General features: G+C 62.1%; 2 protein-coding genes across 2 annotated transcripts; one reads left to right on the plus strand and one right to left on the minus strand.

The window, feature by feature from the left end:
* Positions 1-2536: 2536 nt before the first annotated feature.
* On the minus strand, positions 2537-7552 carry SLC39A7 (solute carrier family 39 member 7). The gene is given in 10 exon segments (XM_065664371.1): positions 2537-2823; positions 2826-2922; positions 3613-3714; positions 3716-3810; positions 4566-4667; positions 5069-5203; positions 5282-5326; positions 5403-5571; positions 6580-7049; positions 7486-7552. Coding segments are annotated over 9 exon segments (1365 nt in total). The 5' UTR covers positions 7033-7049; positions 7486-7552; the 3' UTR covers positions 2537-2656.
* A 135-nt stretch (positions 7553-7687) lies between these two features.
* Positions 7688-16226, plus strand: RXRB (retinoid X receptor beta). Its single transcript, XM_065664373.1, is given in 11 exon segments — positions 7688-7824; positions 8839-8919; positions 8922-9028; positions 9253-9397; positions 10023-10202; positions 10896-11053; positions 11581-11710; positions 12502-12634; positions 12723-12814; positions 13641-13743; positions 14739-16226. Coding segments are annotated over 11 exon segments (1299 nt in total). The 5' UTR covers positions 7688-7805; the 3' UTR covers positions 14890-16226.
* Positions 16227-16710: the final 484 nt, after the last annotated feature.

Here is a 16710-nt window from a genome sequence, read left to right on the forward strand (position 1 = left end):
TGGGGATGGGCCCCCGGGGGGGGGATGGGCGGTACCTGCACGCGCTGCAGCAGGCGCCGCACCCCCGCCGCTGACGTCACGTCCGCCTCGAGCGCCACGTGGCCCCGCCCCCCCGCCGCCGCCGGGGGCAGCGCGCGCAGCGTTTCCCGCGCCGCGGCCTCGTTCCGGTCCGAGACCGCCACGAGCGCCCCCGCGCGGGCGAGGCGCGAGCAGAGCGCGCGGCCGATGCCCCGCCCCCCCCTGCCGGGGTCAGGCGGGGGTCAGCAATGGGGCAGCCGTGGGGCAGCCATGGGGCAAGTGTAGGGCAGGTATGGGGCAGGTATTGGGCAGCCATAGGACAGAAGTGGGGCAGGTATGGGGCAGCAATGGGGCAGGTATGGGGCAGCAACAGATCAGCTATGGGGCAGCCGTGGGGCAGGTATGGGGCAGCCGTGGGGCAGCCATGGGGCAGGTGTAGGGTAGCCATGGGGCAGGTATTGGGCAGCCATAGGACAGAATTGGGGCAGCAATGGGGCAGGTATGGGGCAGCAACAGATCAGCTATGGGGCAGCCGTGGGGCAGGTATGGGGCAGCCGTGGGGCAGGTGTAGGGTAGCCATGGGGCAGGTATGGGGCAGCCATGGGGCAGAAGTGGGGCAGGTATGGGGCAGCCAAGGGGCAGCTATGCAGTGTGGGGTCCATTCTGGGGTGGGGGACCCATGGTTGGGGATCACATGTGGGGTGCAGGGGGGTCACTTATGGGGCAGGGGGGTCACTTATGGGGCAGGGGGTCACTTATGGGGTGCAGGGGTCACTTATGGGGCAGGGGGGTTCACTTATGGGGTGCAGGGGTCACTTATGGGGCGCAGGGGTCACTTGTGGGGCACGGGGGTCACTTATGGGGTGCCCCCCCCATCATCCCACCACCCCCGTGACGTCACCCACCCCGTGACGTCACGCCAGGCCCCACCCCGTGACGTCACCCCCCGGTCTCAACCTGTCACCAGCGCCACCGCCCCGCTCAGGCTCCCCGCCGCCATGATGCCGGCACCGGAAGTGACCAGCGAGGGAGGCCGGAAGTGCCGAGCCTAACCTCCCCCTCCCCAACCCGGCGCGGTGCCGCTCTAGGCAGCGCGGTCCTCCAGCGGCTCTATGGTCAGTCCTCCAAGCATCCCCGCCCCACCCCGTTTTCCATGGGCCCCATCCCGTTTTCCATGGGCCCCATCCCGTTTTCCATGGGCCCCATCCCGTTTTCCATGGGGCCCATCCCGTTTTCCATGGGCCCCATCCCGTTTTCCATGGGGCCCATCCCGTTTTCCATGGGGCCCATCCCGTTTTCCATGGGCCCCACCCCGTTTTCCATGGGCCCCATCCCGTTTTTCCATGGGGCCCATCCCGTTTTCCATGGGCCCCACCCCGTTTTCCATGGGCCCCATCCCGTTTTTCCATGGGGCCCATCCCGTTTTCCAGAGGTTTTCTCCCAAACGCAGCCCCGGGGGTCGCCCCCCCCCGCCCCGCTTCACCGCTCGGCTTTAATGAATCCAAATCGATACAAAACAGCCCAAATCTGACCCCCCCCCCCCCAAAGGGACCCCGAATTGGTCCCAGCGCTGGAGGGACCCCCCCGGCCCCATAGGGGACCCCCTGGCTCCATGTAGGACATAGGGGACCCCCTGGCCCCATAGGGGACCCCCTGGCTCCATGTAGGACATAGGGGACCCCCTGGCCCCATAGGGGACCCCCTGGCTCCATAGGGGACCCCCTGGCTCCATGTAGGACATAGGGGACCCCCTGGCCCCATAGGGGACCCCCTGGCACCATAGGGGACCCCTTGGCTCCTTATAGGACATAGGGGACCCCCTGGCCCCATAGGGGACCCCCCCAGACCCCGAAGTGGGATAGTTCGGAGGTACCATAAGGTGATACAGGATTACATAGAGATGATATAGGGTGATATAGGGCTGCCATAGGGAAGCCTTGGGGATGCCATAGGAATGATATAGGGAGCCATGAGGATGCCCTAGGGTGGCCTCGGGTACCATCGGGTACCCTTGGGTGCCATAGGGACACCATAAGGGTGCCATTGGGTACCCTTGAGTTCCATAAGGATGCCACGGGGATCCCTTGGGTGCCATAGGGATCCCAGGGATGCCATAGGGATGCCATAGGGATGCCATGGGGATCCCTTGGGTGCCATAGGGATGCCACGGGGATCCCAGGGGTGCCATAGGGATGCCATAGGGATGCCACTGAGTACCCTTGAGTTCCATAAGGATGCCACGGGGATCCCAGGGGTGCCATAGGGATGCCATAAGGATGCCATAAGGATGCCATGGGGATCCCTTGGGTGCCATAGGGATGCCATAGGGATCCCAGGGGTGCCATAGGGATGCCATGGGGATCCCTTGGGTGCCATAAGGATGCCATGGGGATCCCAGGGGTGCCATAGGGATGCCATAGGGATGCCATTGGGTACCCTTGAGTTCCATAAGGATGCCACAGGGATCCCAGGGGTGCCATAGGGATGCCATAAGGATGCCATAAGGATGCCATGGGGATCCCTTGGGTGCCATAAGGATGCCATAGAGATGCCATGGGGATCCCTTGGGTGCCATAAGGATGCCATAGGGATGCCATGGGGATGCCACAGGGATGCCACGGGGATCCCTGTTGGGTCGCTACTCGCAGCAGGCGATGGCCACCATCATGGAGACGCCGGCGAGGAGGGCGAGGAGCTGGAGCAGGGCCTGGCGCGGGGCCGCGTCCCGCAGCAGCTCGGGCAGGATGCTCACCGTGCCCAGGTAGATGAAGCCGCCGGCGGTGAAGGGCAGCACCCGGGCGCGGGGCCCGGCGCGGGGCCCGCTGCCGAGCCCCCCTCAGCCAGCAGAGCGCAGGCGGCCCCGGCCACGGCGCCCAGGGCGGTGAGGAGCTGCAGGCGGAGGGCCTGGGGGAGAGTGGGGGGGTAACAGTGGGGTAACGGGGGGTAATGGGGGTAACAATGGGGTAATGAGGGGGTAACAGTGGGATAGCAATGGGGTAATGGGGGGTAATGGTGGGATAGCAATGGGGTAATGGGGGTAACAATGGGGTAATGGTGGGGTATGGTGGGGACAATGGGGGAAAATGGGTAACAATGGGTAACGATTGGGTTACAATGGGGTAACAATGAGGTAACAACAGGGTAATGATGGGGTAATGGTGGGATAATTGTGGGATAACGATGGTGTGATGATGGGGTAACAATGGGATAATAATGGGGTAACGATGGAGTAATAATGGGATAATGATAGGATAACAATGGCATAGCAATTTGATAATGATGGGATAATGTGATAATAATGGCATAGTAGCGTAATAGGATAAAAGTGGGATAATGGGGTAGTAATGGGATGATTGGATAACGGGATAATGGAGGGAATGGAGGGATCTGGAGGGATTACATGGAACTGGGGGTCCCATACCCATACCCCATGCCCCATACCCCATACCCCATACCCCATGCCCCCATACCCCATGCCCCATACCCCATACCCCATACCCCATGCCCCATACCCCATGCCCCATACCCCATACCCCGTATCCCATACCCCATGCCCTATATCCCACACCCCACACCCGCTCCCCACGTCCGTACCTGCCCCCGGGAGCACCCAGCCCGCAGCAGCATCACCACGTCGCCCAGCTCGTGGGGCAGCTCGTGCAGCAGCACCGTCAGCGCCGTCACCGGGCCCAGCCCCGGCCCCGCCACGAAGGAAGGCGCCGATGGCCAGGCCGTCCGTGAAGTTGTGGGTCACGTCCGCCACCAGGTTCAGGTACCCCGACACCGCCAGGCCTGGGCACGGAGGGGGCACCGGCGGCGTCACTGGGGCACCGGGGGCACCAATGGGTCACTATGGGCACCAATGGGTCGCTATGGGCACCAATGGGTTGCTATGGGCACCAATGGGTCGCTATGGGCACCAATGGGTCGCTATGGGCACCAATGGGTCGCTATGGGCATCAATGGGTTGCTATGGGCAGCAATGGGTTGCTATGGGCATCAATGGGTCGCTATGGGCAGCAATGAGTCGCTATGGGCATCAATGGGTCGCTATGGGCAGCAATGGGTTGCTATGGGCATCAATGGGTCGCTATGGGCACCAATGGGTCGCTATGGGCACCAATGGGTTGCTATGGGCATCAGTGGGTTGCTATGGGCATCAATGGGTTGCTATGGACACGAATGGGTCACTATGGGCATCAATGGGTTGCTATGGACACCAGTGGGTTGCTATGGGTACCAGTGGGTTGCTATGGGCATCAATGGGTTGCTATGGGCATCAATGGGGCACCTATGGGGCTGTGTCCCCATGTGTACCCCCAAGCCCATTGGTCCCCGTGTGTCCCCATGGTCCCTACCGGTTTCCTCCCACCCCCATTGGTCCCCATTGGTCCCCCCCATCCCCATTGGTCCCCCTTGGTGCCCCCTCCATCCCCATTGGTCCCCCCATCCCCATCGGTCCCCATTGGTCCCCCCCATCCCCATTGGTCCCCATTGGTCCCCCCCATCCCCATCGGTCCCCATTGGCATCCCCATGCTCCCGGTACCGGTGCTCTCCCTGCGCCTGCTCCCTCGGGGGCCGCTGGGGGCCGCTCTGCCGCTGCTGTCACCCCCCTCGTCCTCACTGGAGCTGCTCTTGGCCTTGGCCCCTGTGACAATGACACGGGGGGGGGGTGTCACTGAGTCCCCAACCCCCCCCCAACACCATTGGGGTCATTGAGACCCCAACACCCCCCCCCCAACACCATTGGGGTCATTGAGACCCCAACACCCCCCTCCAACACCATTGGGGTCATCCAACAATGACCTACCATGACCATAACCATGACCACGACTTACCATGACCATACCCATCCCTATGACCTACCATGACCATCACCATCTCCATGCCCATCCCTATGACCCACCATGACCATGCCCATACCCATCCCTATGACCTACCTATATGCATCCCTATGACCTACCATGACCATGACCATGTCCATGCCCATGACCATACCCATCCCTATGACCCACCATGCCCGTGCCCGCCCCAGTGCCCATCACTCACCCTGCCCGTGCCCGTGCCCGTGCCCGTGCCCGTGTCCCCCCTTGAGGTGCCTCACGCAGGTCTCCACCACCAGGAAGGCGACGATCCCGGCCAGCACCCACATCCCCACCGCCAGCATCTGCCCGTGCTCATGGCCTGGGGGGGCACAAGGACCCAGCGTGGTGCCGGGGGGGGCCCCAGCACCACCCCGAGCCCCCCCAACCCCTTCCCTACCGTGGTGCGAGTGGCCGTGGCCGTGGGCGCCGGGCGCGTGCGGAGCTGGGGGGGACACAAAGCGAGGGGCAGGCGGTGCCGGTGCCACCGCGCTGCCCCCGGCCCCGGCCCCGGCACTCACCCAGGGCGTGGGGGATGAGGTGGAGGAAGGCGTCTCCCAGCAGCCCCCCCGCGGCGAAGCTGAGGAGCAGCTTGAGGAGGCCCTGGTGCTGCGGGGAGGCCGAGTCCAAGGGCACGAGGAGGAGGAGGAGGTAGGGAGCGAGGCTGATCACTGCCACGGCAGCCATGGTCTGCGGGGGGGGTCAGCTCCAGGCGTCAGCCATCGGCCGTCAGCCATTATCCATCATCATCATCATCATCATCATCGTCATCATCATCGTCATCATCCATCATCATTATCCATCATCATCATCGTCATCATCATCGTCATCATCATCGTCATCAACCATCAACCATTATCCATCATCATCATCGTCATCATCATCATCGTCATCAACAACCATCAACCATTATCCATCATCATCATCATCATCATCGTCATCATCATCGTCATCATCATCGTCATCAACAACCATCAACCATTATCCATCATCATCATCATCATCATCGTCATCCATCATCTCCATCATCATCATCAGTGTCATCAACCATCAACCATTATCCATCATCATCATCGTCGTCATCATCATCGTCATCAACAACCATCAACCATTACCCATCATCATCATCATCATCATCGTCATCATCAACCATCAACCATTACCCATCATCATCATCGTCATCATCATCATCATCATCGTCATCATCATCGTCATCATCCATCATCATTATCCATCATCATCATCATCATCATTGTCATCAACCATCAACCATTATCTATCATCATCATCGTCATCATCAACCATCAACCATTATCCATCATCATCATCGTCATCGTCGTCATCAACAACCATCAACCGTTATCCATCATCATCATTGTCATCATCATCGTCCTCAACCATCAACCATTATCCATCATCATCATCGTCATCAACCATTATCCATCATCATCATCATCCACCATCATCATCATCATCAACCATTATCCATCATCATCATCGCCATCATCCATCATCTCCATCATCTCCATCATTAGCATTATCATCATCCATCATCATCATCATCCATCATTCATCATCATCATCCATCATCATCCACCATCCATAGCCATCATCATCATCATCATCATCATCCATCCACCCCCCATCTCCCCCATCCCCCCCCCCCCAGCACCATGGAGAGGGGACGGGGGCACTCACATGGAGCCACAGCGTCACCGCGTCCCGCTTGTGGGGCTGCTCCTGCTGTGCGGCCTTGCCCGGGTGCCCGCGGAGGAGGTCTCCGTGGGGATGCCCATGGCCATGGTACAAGCTCTCATGCGAGTGACCATGGCCATGGCCACGGTGAGGATCCCTGTAGGAATGGCCATGGAGCAGGTCCTCATGGGAATGGCCGTGCCCATGGTGGAGGTCTCCATGATGGTGCCCATGGTGGAGGTCTCCATGATGGTGCCCATGGCCGTGGAGTAGATCCTGGTCCATGTGCGGCTCCGTGTCCCGGTGGGGGTCTCCATAGGGGTCTCCATGGGGTTCTCTATGGGGGTCCCCATGGGGGTCCCCACGCCCCATCCCCGCCAGCACCAGCAGCATCCCAATGGCCACCGCGGCCGCCATCGCTCGGTGGGGTCCTCCTACCATAGAGACCGGCACCATGAAGGTCCAGAGCGGCTCTTAATGGGGGGGTAAAGGGGTGTTACCATAGAGAGGGGGGCAGAGCGGCAACCCCATAGGGATTAACGGGAGGGGGTCTTACCATAGAGAGGAGGGCAGAGCGGCAACCCCATAGGGATTAACGGGAGGGGGTGTTACCATAGAGAGGAGGCCAGAGCGGCAACCCCATAGGGATTAATGGGAGGGGGTGTTACCATAGAGAGGGGGGCAGAGCGGCAACCCCATAGGGATTAACGGGAGGGGGTGTTACCATAGAGAGGAGGGCAGAGCGGCAACCCCCATAGGGATTAATGGGGGGCTAAGGGGGTGTTACCATAGAGACGCGGGCAGAGCGGCGGCGCCCATAGGGGTTAACGGGGGGGAGGCTCAGCACAGAGAGGCCGCGCCGGGGGGGGCCGCTCTACCCCCGTCTCTATGGCCCCGGGGGGGTCTCACCGTTGGCGCGCTCCGGTCGCTCCGAGCCGGCGGCGACGTGGCGGGGAGGCCCCGCCCCCGCGCGAGATCTCGCGAGATCTCCGGCGGGAGGGAGCGGGACGGAGGGGGGCGGAAGTGCCCTCTTCCAAGATGGCGGCGGCGGCGTCAGGCAGCGCTGCGCGCCTGCGCGGGGGGAGGTGGGCGGGGCTCCCCGGGAGGGGGGCGGAGCCGCGGGGCATTGTGGGATCGGGAAGGCCCCGGCGGCGGCGGCGGCGGCGGCGGCGGCCGGAGCCCGGCCCCGGGCACCGGAACCGGAACCGGAACCGGAACCGGAACCGGGCATGGGCGACAGCGACCGCGGTCAGTGGGGGGGGGGCGGGCGGGGCCATGGGGACAAAGGGGGGGGGGCTGAGGTGTTAACGGGGCCCTGTGGGTGCTAACGGGGCCCTGTGGGTGCTAACGGGGTCCTATGGGTGCTAACGGGGCTCTATGGGTGCTAACGGGGCCCTGTGGGTGCTAAGGGGGCTCTGTGGGTGCTAACGGGGCCCTGTGGGTGCTAACGGGGTCCTATTGGTGTTAACGGGGCTCTGTGGGTGCTAACGGGGCCCTGTGGGTGCTAACGGGGCCCTGTGGGTGCTAACGGGGCTCTATGGGTGTTAACGGGGCTCTGTGGGTGCTAACGGGGCCCTGTGGGTGCTAACGGGGCCCTGTGGGTGCTAACGGGGCCCTATGGGTGCTAACGGGGCTCTGTGGGTGTTAACGGGGCTCTGTGGGTGCTAACGGGGCCCTATGGGTGCTAACGGGGCTCTGTGGGTGCTAACGGGGCTCTGTGGGTGCTATCGGGGCTCTATGAGTGTTAGTGGGGTGCTATCGGTGCTGTCGGGGTCCTGTGGGGTGCTATGGGTTCTACTGAGGTTCTATGGGGCATCTATGGGTTGCTAACAGGGTGTTAAGGGGTCCTATAGGTGCTGTTATGGGGCTCTATGGGTGCTGTTATGGTTTGATGAGCTCTGTAGATTGTTATGGCTTCTATGGGGTCCTATGGGGTCTATGGGTCCCTAGGGGCTATATGGGGTTTTTTGGGTCTCTATGGGCTTTATAGGTCTCTATGGGCCCTATAGGTCCCTATGGGCTCTATGGCTCTTTATGGGGCCCTGTAGACTCTATGGGTCTCTATGGGCTCTATGGGGCTCTATGGGTTCCCACGGGTCCCTATGGATCTCTATGGGTTCCTATGGGCTCTATGGTTCTCTATGGGTCCCTATGGGCTCTATGGGTCCCTATGGGCTCTATGGCTCTCTATGGGTCCCTATGGATCCCTCACCCCCTGCTCCCCCCCTTCCCCCCCCCCTCCCCCCCCCTCCCCTCCCCCAGACTCCCGGAGCCCCGACAGCTCCTCCCTGAGCGCCTCCCCCCCCCCCCCCGGAGCCTTCGGCCTCTCTGCAGCCTCCTCCTCCTCCCCCCCCCCCCCATGGGCCCCTCCCCCATGGGCTCCCCATTCCCGGTCAGCAGCAGCTCCATGGCAGCGCCGGGAATTCCCTACGGATCCATCCCCCCCCCCCAGGTGAGTGGGGCCCTGCCTATGGGGGGGGGGGGATATGGGGGTTGGGATGTGGGGGTTGGGGTATGGGGGGAATGGGGTATGGGTTTGGGGGTTGGGATATGGGGGGATGGGATGTGGGGGGGTTGGGATATGGGGGTGGGGGTTGGGATATGGGGGGATGGGATGTGGGGGGGTTGGGTGATGGGGGGGGTTGGGCGATGGGGATCCTCACCGTCCCGCTGCAGATGAATCCCGCCGGAAGCCTCCCCCCCGGCAGCAGCCCCGAGGACGTGAAGCCTCCCCTGGGGATGCGCCCGGTGCCGGCGCCGCCGCACGCAGCCGGGGGGGCCGGGAAGCGGCTCTGCGCCATCTGCGGGGACCGCTCCTCAGGTACCGCGGGGCGTGGGGCTGCGGGGCCTGGGGGGTCCCTATGGGGTCCTATTGGGTCCCTATGGGGTCCTATGGGGGCCTGTGGGGTCCTGTGGGGTTCCTATGGGGTCCTATGGGGTGCCTATGGGGTCCTATGAGGTCCTGTGGGGTCCCTATAGGGTCCTATGGGGTCTCTGTGGGGTCCTGTGGGGGCTCCATGGGTTCCCTATGCAGTCCTATGGGGTCTCTATGGGGTCCTGTGGGGGCTCCATGAGGTCTCTATGGGGTCCTATGGGGGCTCCATAGGGTCCCTATGGGGTCCTGTGGGGTCCTATGGGGTCCTATGGGGTTCCTATGGGGCCCTGTGGGGTCCTATGGGGTCCTGTGGGGTCCTATGGGGTCCTATGGGATCCTATGAGGTCCTGTGGGGTCCCTATAGGGTCCTATGGGGTCCCTATGGGGGTTGGGGTGGTCCATGGTGTCAGATATGGAAGGATAGGGCGCGGTTATCCTGTATCCATGGTGGATCCCCTTAATGGGGTCTATGATGGATCCCCCGGCTGGGATCCCTGTATCCATGCTGGATCCCACTGATGGGATCCCGGATCCCCGCTGGAGCTGCGGGCGGGCCGCCCGTGTCCCGCAGGGAAGCATTATGGGGTGTACAGCTGCGAGGGCTGCAAGGGCTTCTTCAAGCGCACGATCCGCAAGGACCTGAGCTATTCCTGCCGGGACAACCGCGCCTGCGTGGTGGACAAGCGCCAGCGCAACCGCTGCCAGTTCTGCCGCTACCAGAAGTGCCTGGCCACCGGCATGAAGCGGGAGGGTGAGCGCCGGGCATGGGGCAGGAATGGGGCCGGGAATGGGGGGAATGGGGCAGGAATGGGGCAGGAATGGGGCAGGAATGGGGGAATGCAAGGGGGAGGGGGGAGCGCGATGGGGATGGAGCTGGGGCGCAATGGGAAATGGGAACTCCCGTGATTCCTGTGATTCCCGCTATTCCCGTTCCAATTCCCGCTATTCCCATTGTTCCCACTATTCCCATGATTCCCGTGATTCCCGCGATCCCCGTTCCTGCTATTCTCGTGATTCCCATTCCCATGATTCTCGTTATTCCTGTGATTCCTGTGATTCCCATTCCCGGTGTTCCCATTATTCCCGCTATTCCTGCTATTCCCGTGATTCCCATTCCCGCTATCCCCTGTATCCCCGCTATCCCTGTATCCCCGCTATCCCCTGTATCCCCGTTATCCCCGCTATCCCCATTATCCCTCCCTTGTATTCCCATTATCCCCGGTATCCCTGCTATCTCCTGTATCCCCGCTATATCCCCGCTATCCCCGCTATTCCCGGTATCCCCGCTATCCCCATTATCCCCGTTATCCCCGCTATCCCCGTTATCCCTCCCTTGTATTCCCGTTATCCCCGCTATCCCCGCTATCTCCGTTATCCCCGCTATATCCCCGCTATCCCCGCTATTCCCGGTATCCCCGGTATCCCGGCATTCCCGTTCCCGCAGCCGTGCAGGAGGAGCGCCAGCGCGGCAAGGACAAGGAAGGCGACGGTGACGCGGCGGGGCCGGGCTCGGCCCAGGAGATGCCGGTGGAGAAGCTGCTGGAGGCCGAGCTGGCCGTGGAGCACAAAGCCGAGCAGGGCAGCGACGGCCCCGGCAGCGCGGTCAGTGCCCCCCCCTCATCCCCCCCCCAATCCCCTTATCCCCATCCCTTCATCCCCGTCCCTTTATCCCCATCCCTTCATCCCATCCCTTTATCCCCATCCCTTTATCCCCATCCCTTCATCCCCATCCCCTTATCCCCATCCCTTCATCCCCATACCGTTATCCCCATCCCTTCATCCCCATCCCTTCGTCCCCATCCCCTTATCCCCATCCCCTTATCCCCATCCCCTTATCCCCATCCCCTTATCCCCATCCCTTCATCCCCATCCCTTCATCCCCATCTTCTTATCCCCATCCCTTTATCCCCATCCCTTCATCCCCATCCCTTCATCCTCATCCCTTTATCCCCATCCCCTTATCAACCCATCCCATCCCTTTATCCCCCCCATCCCATTCCTTTATCCCATCCCTTTATACCCCCCCAATCCCTTCCCCCAATCCCATTCTCCCAATCCCATTCCCAATCCCATTCCCAATCCCATCCCCCCCCCCCCCCGCGGCCCCCCCTCACTGCTCGCCCCCCCAGCCCCGTGACCCGGTGACCAACATCTGCCAGGCCGCGGACCAGCAGCTCTTCACCCTGGTCGAGTGGGCCAAGAGGGTGCCCCGCTTCTGCCAGCTGCCCCTCGACGACCAGGTCATCCTGCTGCGGGCAGGTACCGCGGCCAGCCCGGCCGGGGGCCTCGGCCGGCCGGGGGGCTCCTAGGGGGTCCTGCGGGGGGGATATGGGGTCCTATGGGGGGGGTATGGGGGGTATGGGGGGGGATATGGGGCGGTATGGGGGGGGATATGGGGGGCTACAGGGGTCTATGAGGGTCCTATGGGGGGATATGGGGGGCTGTGGGGGGATATGGGGATCTATGGGTGGTCTATGAGGGTCCTATGGGGGATATGGGGGACTATGGGGTCTATGGGGGTTCTGTGGGGGGATATGGAGGGTATATGGGGGTCCTATGGGGGACTATAGGGGGTCTATGGGGGTTCTACGGGGGGCTATGGGAGACAATGGGGTTCTATGAGGGTTCTGTGGGGGGTCTATGGGAGGCTATGGGCATCTATGGGGGGTCTGTGGGGGCCTGTGGGGGTTCTATGGGGACCTGTGGGGGTTGATGGGGGGCTATGGGAGTTCCATGGGGGGCTATGGGGGTGTATGGGGTTCAGTGGGGGTTCCTGTGAGGTTCCTATGGGGTTCCAAGGGGGTTTCTATGGGGTTTCTGTAGGGGTCCTATGGGTTTCCTATGGGGTTCCTATGGGGCTCCTAGGGGGTTCCTATGGGGTTCCTATGGGGCTCCTATGGGGTTCCTACACCCCTCCTCCCCCCCAGCGATGCTCTTCAGCCTCTCCCCCCCCACGTACCCTCCTTTTACCCATCCCCATCGACCCCCCCCCCCCCGCCCCGTTCCCCTTCCCCTGCCCCACACTTATGGGGCTGCCCCCTTGCGCGCAGGCTGGAACGAGCTGCTCATCGCCTCCTTCTCCCACCGCTCCATCTCCGTCAAGGACGGGATCCTGCTGGCCACGGGGCTGCACGTGCACCGCAACAGCGCGCACAGCGCCGGCGTGGGCGCCATCTTCGACAGGTCCCAGCCGGGATCGGGAATGGGAGCGGGTCGGAATTCCGATGGGAGCACCCCCCAACCCCCCCCCCCCCCCCCCCCCATTCCATAGGGTGCTGACGGAGCTGGTGTCCAAGATGCGGGATATGCGCATGGATAAGACGGAGCTGGGGTGCTTGCGCGCCATCATCCTCTTCAATCCCGGTAGGGGATGCTCCGGTGGGATGCAGGGATAACGGGAATGGGGGGGGGCAGCGCCATTGCGGGGGGGGGGGAATCACACTGAGAGTGGTTCTATGGGGCAGCCCCATAGCGGGGCATGGGGGGAGCACGCTTATATGGGTCTATGGGGTGCCCCCGTAGTGGGATATGGGGGGAGCACACTTATATGGGTCTATGGGGCACCCCTGTAGTGGGATATGGGGGGAGCACACTTATATGGGTCTATGGGGCAGCCCCATAGTGGGATATGGGGGACCCCAATAGTGGTTCTATGGGGCACCCCTGTAGTGGCTCTATGGAACACAACACAGTGGGACATGGGGGGTCCCCCTATAGTGGGGCCCACCATAACCACCCCATAGGGCTCTATGGGGCACCCCTAAAGTGTGACATGGGGAGCCCCCCCCCCACTGGCTCTATGGGGCACCCCATAGCAGGACATGGACCCCCCCCATAGCGGCTCTATGGGGCACCCCATAGTGTAACATGGGGGGACCCCCTCTAGCGGCTCTATGGGGCACCCCATAGCAGGACATGGGAGCCCCCCCCCATAGCGGCTCTATGGGGCACCCCATAGTGTGACATGGGGGGACCCCTTCTAGCGGCTCTATGGGGCCCCCCATAGCAGGACATGGACCCCCCCCAGCAGCTCTGTGGGGCGCCCCATAGCAGGACATGGACCCCCCCACACTGGCTCTATGGGGCAGCCCCATAGTGTGACATGTGGGGACCCCCCCATAGCGGCTCTGTGGGGCGCCCCATAGCGGGGCACGGGGGTGCATCCGCGGCGTTGCGCTGTCCCCCGCAGACGCCAAGGGCCTGTCGAACGCGGCCGAGGTGGAGCTGCTCCGGGAGCAGGTTTACGCCTCCCTGGAGTCCTACTGCAAGCACAAGTACCCGGAGCAGCAGGGCAGTGTGAGCGCGCCCAGCGGCACACGTGGACCCAAAATGGCCCCGATTCACCCCGAAACGGCACAAACTGAGCCCAAAATGGCCCTGATTCACCCCAAAACGGCTCCGATTCACCCCGAAACGGCACAAACTGAGCCCAAAATGGCCCTGATTCACCCCAAAACGGCTCCGATTCACCCCGAAACGGCACAAACTGAGCCCAAAATGGCCCTGATTCACCCCAAAACGGCTCCGATTCACCCCGAAACGTCACAAATTGAGCCAAAAATGGCACAAATGGACCCAAAACGGCCCCGATTCACCCCGAAACGGCACAAATGGACCCCAAACGGCACAAACTGAGCCCAAAACGGCCCCGATTCACCCCAAAACAGCACAAATTGAGCCAAAAATGGCACAAATGGACCCAAAATGGCCCCGATTCACCCGAAACAGCACAAATTGAGCCAAAAATGGCACAAATGGACCCAAAACGGCCCCGATTCACCCCAAAACGGCACGAATGGACCCCAAACGGCACAAACTGAGCCCAAAACGGCCCCGATTCACCCCAAAACAGCACAAATTGAGCCAAAAATGGCACAAATGGACCCAAAATGGCCCCGATTCACCCCGAAACAGCACAAATTGAGCCAAAAATGGCACAAATGGACCCAAAACGGCCCCGATTCACCCCAAAACGGCACGAATGGACCCCAAACGGCACAAACTGAGCCCAAAACGGCCCCGATTCACCCCAAAACAGCACAAATTGAGCCAAAAATGGCACAAATGGACCCGAAACGGCCCCGATTCACCCCAAAAACGGCACAAATGGACCCGAAACGGCCCCGATTCACCCCCAAAACGGCTCCATTCCCCCCCAAACGCCCCCCATTCCCCCAAAAAACCCCCCCATTCCCCCCAAAACCCCTCCATTTCACCCCAAAACCCTTTTCTCCCCATTTATCGCCCCAAAACCCCCCGATTTCACCCCATTTTCGGGTGCCCCCCCCAGGTTCGCCAAGCTCCTGCTGCGCCTCCCGGCCCTGCGCTCCATTGGCCTCAAGTGCCTGGAGCATCTCTTCTTCTTCAAGCTCATCGGGGACACCCCCATCGACACCTTCCTCATGGAGATGCTCGAAGCCCCCCATCAATTGTCCTAAGGGGGGGCCCCCCCAATATCGGGGGGGGTCCCCCCCACACATCGAGCCCCCAAAACGCCCCCAAAATCGGCTTTTTCCACCCCAAAACGGGGGTGAGGGGTCCCCATTCAAAAGGGATGCGCCCGGTGGTACCCTGCCGGTGGGCAGCACCATTGTGGGACGTGGGGGGGGGGACCTGAGAGTGGTGCTATGGGGCACCCCCATAGTGTGACATGGGGGGGGCCGCCGTAACCACAGCATAGGGGGCTATGGGCAGCCCCATAGTGGGATATGGGGGTCCTCCAATAGCGGTTCTGTGGGGCAGCCCCATAGTGGGACATGGGGGGACCCCCCTATATGGCTCTGTGGAGCGACCCTATAGTGGGATATGGGGGTCCCCAATAATGGTTCTGTGGGGCACCCCCATAGTGTGACATGGGGGGGGGGCCGCCGTAACCACAGCATAGGGGGCTATGGGGCAGCCCCATAGTGGGATATGGGGGTCCTCCAATAGTGGTTCTGTGGGGCACCCCCATAGTGTGACATGGGGGGGGCCAGCATAGCCACAGCATAGGGGGCTATGGGGCAGCCCCATAATGGGATATGGGGGTCCCCCAATAGTGGTTCTATGGGGCACCCCCATAGTGTGACATGGGGGGGGCCAGCATAGCCACAGCATAGGGGGCTATGGGGCAGCCCCATAATGGGATATGGGGGACCCCCAATAGTGGTTCTATGGGGCACCCCCATAGTGTGACATGGGGGGGCCGCCGTAACCACGGCATAGGGGGCTATGGGGCACCCCCATAGTGTGACATGGGGGGGGCCACCATAACCACGGCATAGGGGCTATGGGGCAGCCCCATAGTGGGATATGGGGGACCCCCAATAGTGGTTCTATGGGGCACCCCCCTAGTGTGACATGGGGGGGCCTCACCACAACCACCCCATAGGGGTCTATATGGGCAGCCCCATAGTGGCTCTATAGGACCCCCCCCCATTGTGTGACATGGGGGGGGGGGCCCACCATAACCACCCCATAGGGCTCTATGGGGCAGCCCCATAGCGGGCCCCCCCCATCCAACACCCCCCCCAGTCAGGCACCCAATAGCACTTTGAATCCAGGGCCCCCCCCCCCATTATGTAGGTACCTGAAAAGGGGGGGGGGGCCCTATAGACCCCTATGGGGGGCCCTATATACCCTATGGGGGGGTCCAATGGGACTGGGGGGGGGGGGCGAGACCCCTTTGGGGTCCCCTCTGCCCCATAGGGGGGGTTGGGGGGGGTTGTTGTAGGTCCTACAAAAACACTGCCCCCCCCCCCCATTGCTTTGGATTAAAGTTGCTGCTTCTCGGTCACCAGAGGGTGGTTGTTGGGGGGGGGGGGTCACCCCATAGATCCCTGCCCCATAGATCCCTCATTGCCCCAGAGATCCCTCCATAGGACCCTCTGCCTGCCCCATAGATCCACCCCTGTGCCATAGGACCCCTTTACCTGCTCCATAGATCCCCCCATGGGACCCTCTACCTGCCCCATAGATCCTTCCCCTGCCCCACAGATCCAACCCCTGCCCCATAGGTTTCCCCCGTAGGACCTTCCCCCTGCCCTGTACATCCCCCCACAGGACTCTCCCTTTGCCCCATAGATCCCCCCATAGAACCTTCCCCTGCCCCATAGATCCACCCCCCTGCCCCATAGATCCCTCCCCCATAGATCCACTCTTGCCCCACTGATCCCCCCATAGGACCCCCCCTGCCCCGTAGATCCGCCCCTGCCCCGCAGGTCCAGTCCCTGCCCCACCGATCTCTCCCCGTACCCCATAGATCCACTCTGTGCCTCATA

Source organism: Lathamus discolor, unplaced genomic scaffold (genome assembly GCF_037157495.1).
Source record: "Lathamus discolor isolate bLatDis1 unplaced genomic scaffold, bLatDis1.hap1 Scaffold_150, whole genome shotgun sequence".
Lineage (NCBI taxonomy): Eukaryota > Metazoa > Chordata > Aves > Psittaciformes > Psittacidae > Lathamus > Lathamus discolor.